The 15,095-nt window shown below is 35.3% G+C and overlaps 1 protein-coding gene across 1 annotated transcript in view; it reads left to right on the plus strand.

Moving 5' to 3' along the window:
* The window catches only part of STIL (STIL centriolar assembly protein), a gene marked incomplete at its 3' end in the record, with an annotated part of 53,674 nt that extends 39,730 nt beyond the window's left edge, over positions 1 to 13,944 (plus strand). Inside the window, exons 14-16 of the mRNA XM_082833626.1 lie at positions 3,648 to 3,858; positions 5,144 to 5,394; positions 13,155 to 13,944. Coding sequence (XP_082689752.1) covers positions 3,648 to 3,858; positions 5,144 to 5,394; positions 13,155 to 13,944 — 1,252 coding nt within the window. The remainder of the gene's footprint in view (positions 1 to 3,647; positions 3,859 to 5,143; positions 5,395 to 13,154) is intronic.
* Between the last annotated feature and the right edge of the window lie 1,151 nt (positions 13,945 to 15,095).

Here is a 15,095-nt window from a genome sequence, read left to right on the forward strand (position 1 = left end):
AAAAAGATAAGGATTGTGAAGTAATTTAGATCCTTAGCAAATTTGGAAATAAATTCAACAAATATTCTTTGAGTTTCTGGTATGTGCTGCCACAGAACTAGGCCCTAGAGATTGAGCAGTAGGTCAGACAAAGCTCCTGACATCATGGAATTTCCATGAGTTGTAGAGACAAACAGTAACCACATCGGCAGGAAATCATATAATTTCATATAATGACAACTGCCCGAAGAAAATAAACCAGGGTGACCAAGTGGAGTGTAACTGGGATAGTGGCATGGGAGTGAGGGGGCATTATTAAGTAGGGTGGTGAAAGAAGCCTTCCCTGAGGGGGTAACATTTGAGCAGTGGCTTGAATGATGAGAAGAAGCCAACCATGACAATATCTGGCAAAGAGTGTTCCAGGTGGAGGAAATGGCAAGTGTAGACCCTGAGGTGTGCCTGAGCTTGAGAGTTCCAGAAACAAGCAGGAAAGCCATTGTGGCTGAACTTAGTGACTGAGAGAGCACAGGAAATATGGTCAGAGATAACAGGCAGGAACCAAATTATGTAGGGCTTTGTAGGTTGTAAAAAGGAGTTCTGAATTTATTTTGTGTTCATTAGAACCAGGGAGGATTTTAAATGATGGGCTGGTATGATCTGATTTTCATTTTTTAAAGGCCATTCTAGCTGTTTTGTGGCAAGTGAACTGATGAGGATTAAGAGTGGAAGTAGGGAGACTCGTTAATAGACTAAAGACCAAGTGAGGTGAAGGTGCCTTGGAATTGACTGTGGTGGAAGGGATCAGGTGTAGAATAAATGTTAAAGGGAGTGCAATAATGTAAGTTAAAACACTACAGGGTAATATATCACATGAAACAGTTTTAAAAGAGGTGAATTCAGTGGTGGGGGTGGCATGGGGCAGGCCGTTGATTACTTTTTAAAATTATAAGCCTTTTGATAATATTTGACATTTTAAATTATTCTGGTTACAATAATGATTAAAACAATAAATACACCCCTCCAGAAAACTAGAAATATTTATCTGCTTTGCTCAGTAGAGTATATGTCTTAACCTTACAATTCAATTAAGTACTCATAGCATGTACCACAAGTGTATTAAAAAGATCTGTATATGTGTCTCCCCGACTAGACTGAATTCCTACAGGATAGGGATCCTACTCATTTCTATATCTTTAGGACTTGACCCAGTGTCTGGTTCCCCATGTTAGCTCCTTCATAAACGTTCAGTGATAGGAAGAGCAATTTGGGGTGAGCCCCAAAATAAGTCCACATTTTATTTGGAATAATTATAGAAACTGAGAACAAAGAGGCATGAACTGTGGTTATCCTTATGTATTCTCCCTAACTTCTGTAAACTGTAGACTATCAGGAATTAGGAGGTTTTACCCCTGAAATAGTTTTTAAGTCAGAACTTTAAAAAGTCTCCAATCCAGGGACTTCCCTGACAGTCCACTTGTTAAGACTTTGCCTTCCAATATAGGGAGTGTGGGTTTGATCCCTGGTTGGGGAGCTAAGAGCCCACATGCCTCTTGGACAAAAAAATAAAACAGAAGCAATATTGTAACAAATTCAACAAAGACTTTAAAAATGATCCATATCAAAAAAAAAAATCTCCAAGCCATTGTGGTTTTTAACTTCAGAAACAGATCTGAGTTCATTGATAGAATGCAGTTAATTGCTTTTTCAGGGCAATTAACTAACTCTGTTGATTCCAACATATAACATGTAAATCTGATTTTTGTTCAGCATAATATATGACTTGGATTAAATAGTATCTCCAGTGTGGTATATGGTGGTTTGGGTGCTTCTTTAGGAGATTCTTCCCAAACATCTGGTCTGATTCATGCTGTGGTTCCCAGTGCTAAGTATTCATACATGGCACCTGGCCACCTGGGTTCCCTGCCCTCTTTGGATGTCTTGCTGAATCAGTCTAATGTTAAAGCAGTTTGTGAAAGATAAATTTTTTGGCTTGCAGCATATATGGTAATTGGTTGCTTTTTCCCAGGGGAGAGTGGTAGATGATATTTCTTTTGACACAAGCTTGCTTTTTTTTTTTAAGAAGTCGTGCTTTGGACATACCTACTAATACTTGCCATATTAGAATCATCTTTAAACAATTTTTTTTAATTTGAAATCTTTAATGTTTTGGTTCTTGTCTTCTTTTTTAGCTTTTATTTTTGTTTGGTAGGTTAGACACCAAGACACATATTTTTAAATTCTTGAAAATGCAATATAGTAGAGTGATTAAGAGCATGGTGCCAAACTGCCTGGATTTGAATCACAGCAGTGTGACCATGGGCAGGTCTCATAATGTCTAGATGACTCTGTTTTCCTGTCTATAAATGGAGACGGTGAAAGTAGTACCTATCAGCATTGTTGTAAAGATTAGATGAGTTGATGTATTTAAAACACATAGAATAGTACCAGAATTAGTACCTAATTATTGTCATCATTTAGCTAAAGGTAGAATAAGGCAAACTCAGTAACTGACATGGACTCTCCTTATAAAGTGCTTTTGCAAATGTTTGCATGATAAAAATCCTGCTCAGTACAAGTACTTTCCCAAAAAGCCATAAAATCTCTAAAGGCTGGATTTCTGCTTCTACATTTGAGTTTTGGTATTTTCACTAAAGTGAAATTAGTTAACATGGTTGAAGATAAAGGTTCAATGTGATATTTAGGAAGCAAGGGGATAGCAGCAGGAGATGAAGAGAACTAGCAGTTATGGACCACCCACTATGTTTATCTGGTACTATGCTAGGTACTTTGTATCTCCTTTAATCCTGTCTCATGTTTTTCAACTCAGGGAGGTGGATATCATTTTTCGCATTTGATGAATGAGGAAACTGAGGCCCAGAGAGATTCAGAAATTTGCCCCAGACACAATGAACAAACTATATTATAAATGAGAATATATGTGACCTAAGAGATAAAAGGAAGTGCTAATGGGGGTTGAAAGAAGCAAGAGGACATACCCAGTTAAGGTTTTAGAACATCATAGAGGAAGCAAAGTTTTAAAATGTCCCTCGAGCAGTAGATAGGATTTTGATGAGAATGTGCCAATTTAAAGGCATTAGAACAGTAAGTCTTGTCTCAGTGGCGCTTGAAAATACAGGTAAATTTGGGCCCTTCACCAATTCAGAATCTCTGAAGGGAGAAGTCCAAACAGTTGTATTTTTTAAAACTTTACATGTGATATTGATTTGTAGCCAAGATTGAGAACTGTGCTGTTGTAGACAAAATTTATGGGCAGAATTCAGAGTACTGTTAGTAATCCAGTTTGTTCTGAATATAAAATAAAACAGGCATTGAAAGAGATTGGCTGAAAAGCCAAGTTGACTACCAAATTTCAGAGAGCTTTGACTGACAGTATAAGGAATTGTGTTTGTTTTAATAAACCTTTTAAGGTTTTTGCTTGTCTTTTTTTTGTTGTTGTAAAACAAAATAACATAGAATTTACCATCTTAACCATTTATATACAGCCAATCAAGATGAAATGCTTATCTAGTACCACTAAGAGCTGACGGTACAAACCAGAATGCTGCCGAGTCTTACCCCGTTCTCCCAAAGTTACTGCACTTCAAATATACATTAAAGATATCTTGATAACTAACACTTACTTTATATATGTATGTCCTTTCAAGCAGCTCTTCTCCACTTGTGGAAAAAGAACCTGATGTGCCTGTATTCTTTCCAAATCCTCTGCTGGCAGAGAGTGTAAGCATGTGCTTCCAAAGTGGACCAACAGAGGGTGCCACTAATAGCTCTGTAACATCAGGGGAACCCAAAACTGAGCAAGTAATGCAACCCTTGCCTCATCAACCATCTGATAACCAGAAACTATTCCAGGATGTGTTGGTAAGAAAATGTAAAGCATTTCATCTTTTGTGAGATGGTTATTTAGTCTAGGATATGTGAGTTAAGCCTTTCCTATCCTTAAACTGATTGGGACCTTGATATAAAAAGTTTTTCCCCAAATTAATGATATGTCACTTATTTCTTTTAGCTTTTCATAAATTATGATAACCTAAATTCAGTAACTCATTGTAAGCATGCCAGTCATCAGATACTTAGATAGCCAGGGGAAAAATGTCTTATTTTAAAAATATGTTGACATTATGCCAAATTCAAACTAAAGTTAGTACCAGAAAAATAAGCGAGCGTTTGCAGGAAACTTGAAAATTGGAAAGTAGTAGAATATTTATGATAATATTTACTGACTTTAGTTCAGATAAGCAGATTTTTATTGAATGCTTAGCTTAGTGTAAGAAAATGAACTAAGTGGATAATATACAGATGAATATGACCGTCTCTGCCTTTGAAAACCTATGGGAAATAGCCCATGGATACCAGTAACAAATAACTATAGGACAGGCTGAGAAGTGCTGTAAGCAAAGGCAATACACAATAAAAAGGGGTAATTCTGGTTGGAGGAAATAGTCATCTTGGAAAAGCTAGAATGTAAACTGGGACTTGAAGGTCGAATGACCGTGGCTGTCACTTACCAATTGTAGACTTTGGAACATTTGATTTCTCCATTTATAATTGAAGGCTAATTAAACATATGTCATAGGGCCCTAAGTATTCATGAGTTAACACATATTTGTTATTTGCCTGCTAGGTCCTAGACTGGTGCTAGCAGCCGTGTGCTCAAGGGAATGAAATATGATTTAATGTCAGGAAGGCAGAGATAGGATCACAGGTCATTCTCATTCAAAGCGAGAAAAGAGAGGAGTCAAATTCTCAAAGTAACATAAAGATCAAACTTATAACTCTGAAACATTATCATTTTTCAAATGAAGGCATGATTTTAAACTTTTGTTTATAAAGAATTTACTATAAATCCTTAAAAATACTTGAAATATTACTCAAATGATTTTAAATCTTTTGGTTTTAAAATGAACAAATTCTGAACAAACATTCTAAGTTTTCTGTAGGATCTGATGAAATCATTCATTCATTAAGATGGGCTTCTTTTATAAAAACTCCATAAAACTTGGCAAATGTATTTGATATTTTGTAGAATTTAGCAGGATAATATTTTGCTCTTCTCTGGCATTACTTACCACTATTATTTGCATTTTTGTTTCCTAAGACTGTTAATAGCGATTTTTCAAATATGTCCTTTTTCTTTTTTCATCAGGGTCAAGGGAACCACCTATTGAATAACTCCCACAAGGAAACTGAGCAGCCATCTTCCAAAGCAGTAATTATCAGTCACGAATGCACCAGAATGCAGAATGTTTACCATACTAAAAAAAAAAACCATGATTCAGGACCGGTGGACAAAGATTGTGTTCTTAATGCAACCCTTAAGCAACTAAGAAGCCTTGGAGTAAAAATTGATTCTCCTACTAAAATGAAGAAAAATGTACATAAAGTGGATCATGCCAGGTAACTTTAAAATTTGTTTTAAAAGATAAAGAAAAATTTATATGTATTGCAGCTGTCTCATGAAAAAAGGTATAAGCTTGCCACTCAATTCAATTGGCTTATCCTTTTTTCAGGGTCTACTATATGATGAATATAAGAGATTGTTTCTACCCTTTAGATTTTTCTAGTAGAGGAGAAGGTTATATACCTAAGTAACTTGAGGGATATTGGCCAACAATATGCTCTGGGAGTCTTATAGAAAGAGAAATGAGCTTTTGCTCATTTTTGATGTCTGGAAAAGTTTTCCTGGAGGTGATGGAGTCTGCGCCAGCTACTGGATGTACAGTTAATGCAGTTATGCCATCTAAAAGGCAAAAACGTTCCTTTTTGTGCGACTCCCCTGGTGGCGCAGTGGTTAAGAATCCGCCTGCCAATGCAGGGGACACGGCTTCGAGCCCTGGACCGGGAAGATCCCACATGCCGTGGAGCAGCTAAGCCCGTGCACCACAACTACTGAGCCTGCGCTCTAGAGCCCACGAGCCACAACTACTGAGCCTGTGTGCTACAACTACCGAAGCCTGCACGCCTAGAGCCCATGCTCTGCAACAAGAGAAGCCACTGCAATGAGAAGCCCACGCACCACAACAAAGAGTAGCCCCCTCTCGCTGCAACTAGAGAGAAAGCCTGCACGTAGCAACGAAGACCCAACGCAGCCCAAAGTAAATAAATTTTAAAACAAGATTATTTCCTTTAAAAAAAAATTCCTTTTTGTAGAAATGTGTTTTGAAGAATCTAGTTATATGAACCTTACTTACTGCTCACCAGTTCCAACTGGCCATGTTCTTCTGTTTAGATTCCTCTTCATCAAAGATCACCTCAACACATACTTGTTTTAAAGAGGATAAAATCTGGAAATTATGTTATTAAGGCTAGTGTGCTTTCTATTAATTATTTTTGATGTCATTTTCTAGTTACAAAAATAATACAATTTCATGATTTAAAAAAATATCAAATAACATGCAAGAATATCAGATAGAATGCTAAAGCCCCCATGTCCCAGACTCCTCAGTCTGACTCCTCCTAGGTTATTTCTCTTAACTGTTTCTTTGGTATTCTTCTAGAAATGCTCTAGGCATGTTCAAGTATGTATCTGTGTGATAAGTGTTGCAATTTGGGGTTTTTGCTTAACGTTATATCTTAGGTACTTTTCTTTATAGGTATATGCAGTTCTTTCTCATGCATTTAAACAGCTGGATAATATTCTGTTGTGCCCATGTACTATAATATAGTGAACCCAAGTTCTCTATTAATGGACTTTTAGGCTAAATCTCTTATTTCTTATCTCAAACAATGCTAAGTGAACATCATTCTACATATACTTGTACAAGTGTCTTTGTAGGATAAATTCCTAGAAATAGGCAGGATCAAAGGATATGTGCATCTGAAGTTTTGGTAGATGTTGCCATTGCCGACCAAAATAGTTTTACTAGTTTATATGCCTACCACCAGTGTAGGAATGAGTCTAGCATTTTTGAAGGTTTTATTTCAATACTCTTGGGATAGAGGCTATATACATCTGTTAAAATGCATAAATCACCCTGCTATCTGTGTGGAGCCCTTACGTTTTGGTATGGCTGCCTGTAGGGAATAGTTTTTTTGTTTGTTTGTTTGTTTGTTTTTGCCGTACACGGGCCTCTCACTGTCATGGCCTCTCCCGTTGCGGAGCATAGGCTCCGGACGCGCAGGCTCAGCAGCCATGGCTCACAGGCCCAGCCGCTCCGCGGCATGTGGGATCTTCCTGGACCGGGGCACGAACTCGTGTCCCCTGCATCGGCAGGCGGACTCTCAACCACTGCGCCACCAGGGAAGCCCGGGAATAGTTTCTAAGTAATGTATTTCTTCATAGTGGCCACCCTGTTTTAATCTCTTAAGTATGAAACATTGAAATGAATAAATTTTCAGTATATAATGAACTTGATTCTGTTTTTAAATGCCTATAATGAAATGGAAAGTAACGCCTTTTTGATGTATCAGTGTGGAGTAGTCACATTCTTCTCTTTATTTAAATGACAGTTTATATTATAAATTTATGCTATAAAAATAATACATGCTCGGGGTTGGAATTTTACAAAGTGAAGAAAATGTCATCTGAACTAATAACACCCAAAGAAAATTAGGAAACATAGTTGCTGTTTTACTATATATATAATTTTGTTTATTTTTCTTTACTTACCATTACAAAATAGACATTTTCATTTAATATTGTGGGCTGTTCCCATTTTTAAAATTCAATTACCTATATGAGTTGAAAAATCCATAGATATACATTCATAGATAGGATTTTAGTTTCATGTAAGATGATTTTCTCAAGGAAGTAAAAGCTGATGTGAAAAAAATTGTTTTCAGTTCAAAACAATATATTAAATTAATCATTTCCATAGAGGGGTAAACTGGCTAAAATTTTACAATGATATAGCTATATCTTCACATGAAAACTTTTTTTAAAAAGCTTTATTTTATGTTTTAAATTGTGTAAAATATTGTAGAGCTTTGGAAATAGAGTTTGATATTTGTTTTGTTTCCATTGTCAAAGTAATATGTTTATTTTGGAAACCTTGGAAAATTTAGAAAAGTAGACAAGGAAAACTCATATTCAGGGGAATTCCCTGGTGGTCCAGTGGTTAATACTATGTGCTTTCCCTGCTGAGGACCTGGGTTCGATCCCTGGTCGGGGAACTAAGATCCCACAAGCCGTGAGGCCAAAAAAAACAAAACAAAACATATTCATACCAACCAACTTCATTTACTATTAAAAATTTTGCTTTTGTATTTCCTTTTATTTTTCTAAAATAACTTTAACAGCAACCATTTATTGAGTGCTCATAATGTATGAGGAACTGTGCTGAAGTTTTATGCAACATTATTTCAGTTAATCCTTGCAATAATCTATGTGATAGATACTATTATTATACATGTGTTATAGATGAGGAAATTAAGTACCAATTTACTCAAGACCCCACACCTGTAATTTTAAACCTACTCTTCTAACTCCAAAGTCCATAGTTTTTTTGTTTTGTTTTGTTTTTTTACTATTTTGCTCTCTGCTTATTGCTTGTTTAAGTTTTTGGTGGGGTCTTAACAGTGGTGTATATTTTGCTGCTTTGTGTTTTGACCATACTGTATATACCCTCCCAAAAAAGTGTTTTTGGTTTTACACTGGAAAATAATTACGTTTTCAAAGTTGTTGTAACGTCTTCTAAGCATCATCTTTAGTGGGGAACTAATAAACCAGTAAGTAGGGCATAGTATTTGTTTACTTAACCCTTCCCCTCTTGTCAGAACTGAGTCAAATTTTTTTCAATGTCTTACTATTTTAAATATTGCTATGATAAACATCCTTTTGCCAAGATTGCATTTTTTAGGTTTAGGATTATTTCCTTAGACTAGAGTCTCAGAAGTAGAAAGACTAAGTCAAATGGTAGGAAAATTTTAAGGCTGTCACTACATTGCTTTCTGAAAGAGTAAGATTTTTACCTTCCTACCAGTTATATGTGTTAGTAGTTCACCAATACTTTTACTCATTTTACTTCAATAAATATATAATGAGCTGCTACTGTGAGCCAGCTATGAGAAATATCATGGTATACAAGATAACCTAGGAAAGACATCTTTCCCCTCATAGATCTTATAGTTCAGTGGAGAAGATGCACAAATAAATAGTCAATTATAAAATACTCTGATACCTGCTATGAAAAGGAAGGATATAGTATACCATGGAAGCACATAGGAGAGGTACCTAGCATATTTTCATACTGTATTATAATTACCCTATATTAAAATTGACCATTTTAAAGATCTGTGCTAAATTAGACCAAAAATTCTTAAATTATCTTTAATTTATATTTTATGCATTATTAATGGCTTCTCTATGTTATTGTGATTAAAAATGAAACTGCACTGAAACTATTTCTCTAACACATATAAGTCATATTTTGTTGTCAGTAGTCTTAGGCTGAGAGGAGATTCCAAGCATAAGACTATCTAAAGCCTACCTAATTAATTCACGTTGTTTCACAGTTTGTCTTGAACTTAGTTCTTTTAGTATAATCTCCTACCACTCTCTACCAAATTCCAGTTTACCCCTCTTTGGCATTTGCAAAGTTCCTTGCTGTTAGTTTTACCTGGGATGCTCTTTTTTATCTTTCTGCTTGCCAGAATCCTTATCCTTCAAAGCTGAACTCAGACGTCACCTCCTTTGTCAATGTTTCTGGGACCCCTCACCAGAATATTGATGTTTTGTACTCTCAGAGTACCTTGTTTCTAATAAATTATATAGCATGTTCTTGTGATAGCCTTTCCAGCAAGATTGTGAGTTTTATCTATCTGTGAATCCTCATTGCTTCTACCACATTTGGTGGGTCTTCATGGATTGATAAAGGAAGGAAATCCAAACTACTCGGGTCATCACTGAAGTTTACAATGAATGCCTTATTTTTATAAGTACCTCTGTAATACTTATTGTCAGTATTTATGGCCTTGTGTTGTTATCTTTTAACAGATATTGGTATAATATAGTTGGTGTGCTGAAAGTTCATAAGGCAGTTGTTTAGAATTTAAGACACATTTTTCCTATAGAAATAGTGTATAAATTGTAGTTTGGTATTCCAGAAAAGTAATCTTTGTAATCCTTGTAATGCCTGTTGTTGTCCTAGTTCTATAAACCAGCTACTTTTGTCATTGTACCTATGTGAAAACTTATTTCACGTTCCAGTTCTGGACTGCAGGAGCATATCTTCTAGCCAGAAGAGTAGCTGAGACAGGGGAAGGAAGATTTCCTTTCTGTTTTCCTGTTCCGTAACACTGCAGATTAAGAAGGTCCAAAAACAGGAAAACAATGAAAGAAGGTCCCAGACATACCTAGAAATTGTAGGGAAGATGGAGGACTGGCAGCAGCCTCTACAGGCATATTCCCAATTGGAGTGACCTTTTGAATTCAAAACAGATCCTTAGCAGTCTCTAGTTATTTCCTTGCTCTCTACTTGAAAATGGTATGTTTTCTCTAGTTGAAAACCCTATGTAGGATAAGTAGGAGGTAACTAATTGGGATTCAAACAGGACAGTAGTCAGGGTTGGTTTTCATCTTTAAGTAAGCTGGAATAGTTCCCTTAATTGTTGGCATGTGACTCTCATATTTAAACATAAATGGACTCTCATCATCCTTTTGTGACTGTATATCTAATGAGATTCTAATATAGTATATCTGTGATCAAGGCTTTTAGGATTTGATCAGTGGAATGGCCTACTTTTGCTTTTCATCTTAATTACCCTAGTGTTTATATGCATTTGTCCTGAGTATTATTGATTTGTTTTCAAAGTAATGGTGTTTCCTCCAGACCCCAAATCGAAACTAGCTAGCTGTGTTAGACAATGAAACTTGAAGGACCTTTTGAACTGATATTGATTGTTTTCCTGGATTTATATGGATCTTTTAACCATTCTATAAAAGATCTATTATTACTCAGCCATAAAAAAAGAATGAAATAATGCCATTTGTAGCAACATGGATGGACTTAGAGGTTATCATATTAAGTGAAGTAAGACAGAGAAAAACAAACATCGTATGATATCACCTATATGTGGAATCTAAAAAAAATGACAGAAATGAACTTACTTATAAAACAGAAATAGACTCACAGACATAGAAAATAAACTTATGGTTACCAAAGGGGATGGGGGGAGGAGATAAATTAGGAGTTTAGGAGTTTGGGATTAACGTATACATATTACTGCATATAAAATAGATAAACAACAAGGATCTACTGTACAGCTCAGGGAACTATATTCAATATCTTATGATAACCTATAATGGAAAAGACTCTGAAAAAGAGTATATATATAAATAACTGAATCACTTTGCTGTACACCTGAAACTAACACAACATTGTAAATCAGCTATACTTCAATTTTTAAAAATGGTTTTAAAAAAAAGATCTAATTCAAATTAGATCTACTTTTTCTTAATATTTAACATTTTGAATTAGAAGTTTTTATTTGCCTTCATATTATTTACATTAATATTATCTATAGATATATATTTTTAATATGTACAAGTCTGATTTAATATGCAAATTGCTTATAATTTTGAGGAAATAGGCAAAGAAAGTAGAAAAATGACTTTATATTCAGAAGATATTAGCACTATGAATATATCATAAAAGAATAATATCTAGATAGATTGGTACTATCTCTTCCATCTTATTAAGACAGTCTCCAAAGCAGTAAATACCAAGAAGGTTGAGGAAGAATTCCAAGGTAGTTATAAAGAACAGCATTATTAAGCACATTCTTCCATTGTTTGGTAATGACATCACTGGTTTTAGGGGATATTGATGGTTGAAAATAGTTTCTTCAGAATTTCAGGTACTTGTGAGAATAAAAATACCTGATAGTTATTTGGGTTTTGTGAGGGTAGGGATGCAGGCAGTGGCTGGCATGTATAAAACAGCTGAATTTCTTCGTTGGATGGTATGGAAAGTCATAGCATATTGTTTGACTGGAATATAATAATAATATACTATATTGTATATTATATATATATTATATATATAATATAATAGTACACAGAGGACTCTGATTTTTAGGGAATAGAAAAACTCTGATAGCAAAATACAAATTGCTGAATACAGTGTAGTGAAACAGTGGTTATAGAGTCCCAGAGAGTAAGGCAGACCTGGGCTCAGCTTGCCAGTTACTAGCTGTTCAACTTAGGGAAATTAGTTAAAATCTCTATTCCTTAGTTTTCTTAACTGTAAAATAAAATAAAGATAATGATACTTATTCATTCAGTAAATATTTATTGAATGCCTACCCTGTGCCAGGCACTGTTCCAGGCACCAAGGATACTGCAGTGGTGGGGGAAAGAGACAAAAAATCCCTTGCCCTCATGGATTTTCATGAGGGAGCTAGACTATAAATAAGAACTGTGAGTTAAATATATAGGTAGCCATAAGTGCCGAGGAGAAAACAGAAAAGTAGGGGAAGAGAAATGTGAATTGTTGTAATGGAGAATAAGTTTGAAATACATGATAGGGACAACCTCCCAGAGAAAGGTTTCTGCAAGGATTAAATAAGGCACTGAATGTTTAGCAGAGTGCCTAGCACATAATAAGGCATCAATAAAAATTAGCAGCTATTATTGTATATGTGATATACAGGAAAAGGCAAGTCAGTTGATTACTGTTAATGAGATACAGCAACCAAAGTGAGTGAGGATTATATCTAACAAAAGAAAATTGGTGTATACACACACACACGCACACATGTCCATATCCAGAGACTGGTTGATATTTTTCATTCATTACAAATGGAATCTCTTCAACTATGAACAATGTAACATTCTGAGCTACTCACCAAATCTTGTTATATTATCAGATGTGTTTTCTGTTTGATTTTATTTATTTTTATTTTACCAATATTAAAAAGCTTTACATTTGGGGGTCTTATATTTGGTCTTAAAACCATAACTGATATAAATTTAGGAAAATTAATTTGTGTTCCACTTTCAGTCTTTGCATCATGGATTACCTTCTAGGTTATCATAGTTACCCCTTGAATGTATCTGGATCATCAAGACTTAGATGTCTGAGCTTTCAGATAAAAAGCACCATCAAGCTTAAAGCTGAAGACTTACTGTTACCTTCATAGAATGGAACATATTTACAATTACACTGTTTAGTACTCAAAATAAGATAAATGATGGCCTGCTCTGTTCTGTCTTTCAGTGTGTTGGCATGCATCAGCCCTGAAGCAGTGATCTCTGGATTAAACTGCATGTCATTTGCTAATGTTGGCATGAGTGGCTTAAGCCCCAACGGTGTGGATTTGAGCATGGAGGCAAATGCTATAGCTCTGAAATATTTAAATGAAAATCAGCTGTCACAACTGTCTCTCACTCGATCAAGCCAAAATAACTGTGACTCATCTTTTAGTCTTCTACATATTAATACAGACAGAAACACAGTGGGCCTTAGTTTAATTTCACCAAACAACATGTCATTTGCAACCAAAAAATACATGAAGAGATATGGACTGATTCAAAGCAGTGACAATAGTGAAGATGAAGAGGAGCCTCCAAACAATATAGATACCAAGAGTGAACATTTAGTGAATCAAAACCTTACATGCACAGCTGAGCAACTTGATTGTCAGAAAGAGCCTTCTAGGAATGCTTGGGAGATAACTACGTCTTGTAACTGTGACTCCATGGGCACCCACACAGATATGCCAGTATTGAGAAATATTACAAATGAAGTTGTTCAGCCAAAAGCAACACCACAGTTGAATGAAAACCCAGATTTCTTATTAAAGAACCTTAAGTCAAGTCCTGCAGTGAAACTCCGAAGTGGAAAAGCAGAGTTCACCCAACATCCTGAGAAAGAAAATGTCAGGGACACTCCGATTTTTCCTGAAAGTTTGAAACCTTCTGACACTTTAAAGCAAATGAATAGTATGAATTCAGTAGGCACCTTCTTAGATGTGAAGCGTCTCAGACAGTTGCCAAAATTATTTTAAACTTTTAATTCCCCCGCCCTCCTGATATGAGGATGGGATGTCTCCTGAAGATACTTATGGAAGCCAGAGCATTTTGATAGTTTTGGAATTCCTAGTCATTCTAGGGATCACTCTTTCTTGGTAGCAGCTGATGGCAAAGAGCTGAACAAGTGACCTGATTGTCTATGAGATGGCTGGCTATTAGGAGGGCTAAATGCCCTTTGTTCAAATAGTGGCATTCAGCATCACTGGATTTTTTTTTTTTTTAAAGAAATCCTAAGATCAGTTATTTCAACAAATTTAGATAAGCAGATGCTATCCAACTATGAATCTGAATTGCTCTTTTATACTGTACATTTTGAAAAGTAAGTCTGTTTTCCTAGCATTTTGCATCTACCCAGTATCACCAAAAGAATATAAAGTTATCATGACCCTGAGTAAATTAGCTAAATCAACGCTTATTGAATTTAAGGGGAAAGTTTTATTTTTAAAAGTAACTTAAGATCTTTTATACAAGGAGTATAGATGTTGTCTTAAGATGCATATTTGTTAAATACTGTGGAAGTAAAACTTTTGCACTCTTGTGGGTTGATGTTAATGTAACATTTTCAACATATAGCACTAGCTATCACATAATAAAATTATTGAGTATGAGTGTGTTTTATAAACTGTGAGTTTTTCAGATGTTTTAATATTTTTTAATGGAACTTAATAAAAATGTCTAGATTGACTACTTTCCTTTGTCCTCTGCTGTAGCATATCCTTCTCCACTTTTTTAAAAAAAACTTTTTATTAGACTCCCCCCAAATTACAAAAATGATACAGAGAGTTCAGGTGTACCCTTTGTCCAGCAACCCCCAATGATAATATCTTATATAACCATAGTAAATGATCAAAACCAAGCAATTGACATTGGGTACAATATTAGTAACTAAACCACAGACTTTTTAGGTTTCACAAGTTGCTGCACTCATTTATTTACTTTTTGGTGTATAACTATGAAAATTTATCACTTATAGATTTGCATAACCACCACCACGATCAGCATACAGAACTGTCCCATCATCACAAAGAAACTCCCTAGTTCTACTCTTTTAAAATACAGCCTCCCTCCAACACTAACTCCTGACAACCAATGATCTGTTCTCTATCACTGAAGTTTTGTCATTTTG

This window comes from Leucopleurus acutus (genome assembly GCF_964270905.1).
Source record: "Leucopleurus acutus genome assembly, chromosome: 2".
NCBI lineage: Eukaryota > Metazoa > Chordata > Mammalia > Artiodactyla > Delphinidae > Leucopleurus > Leucopleurus acutus.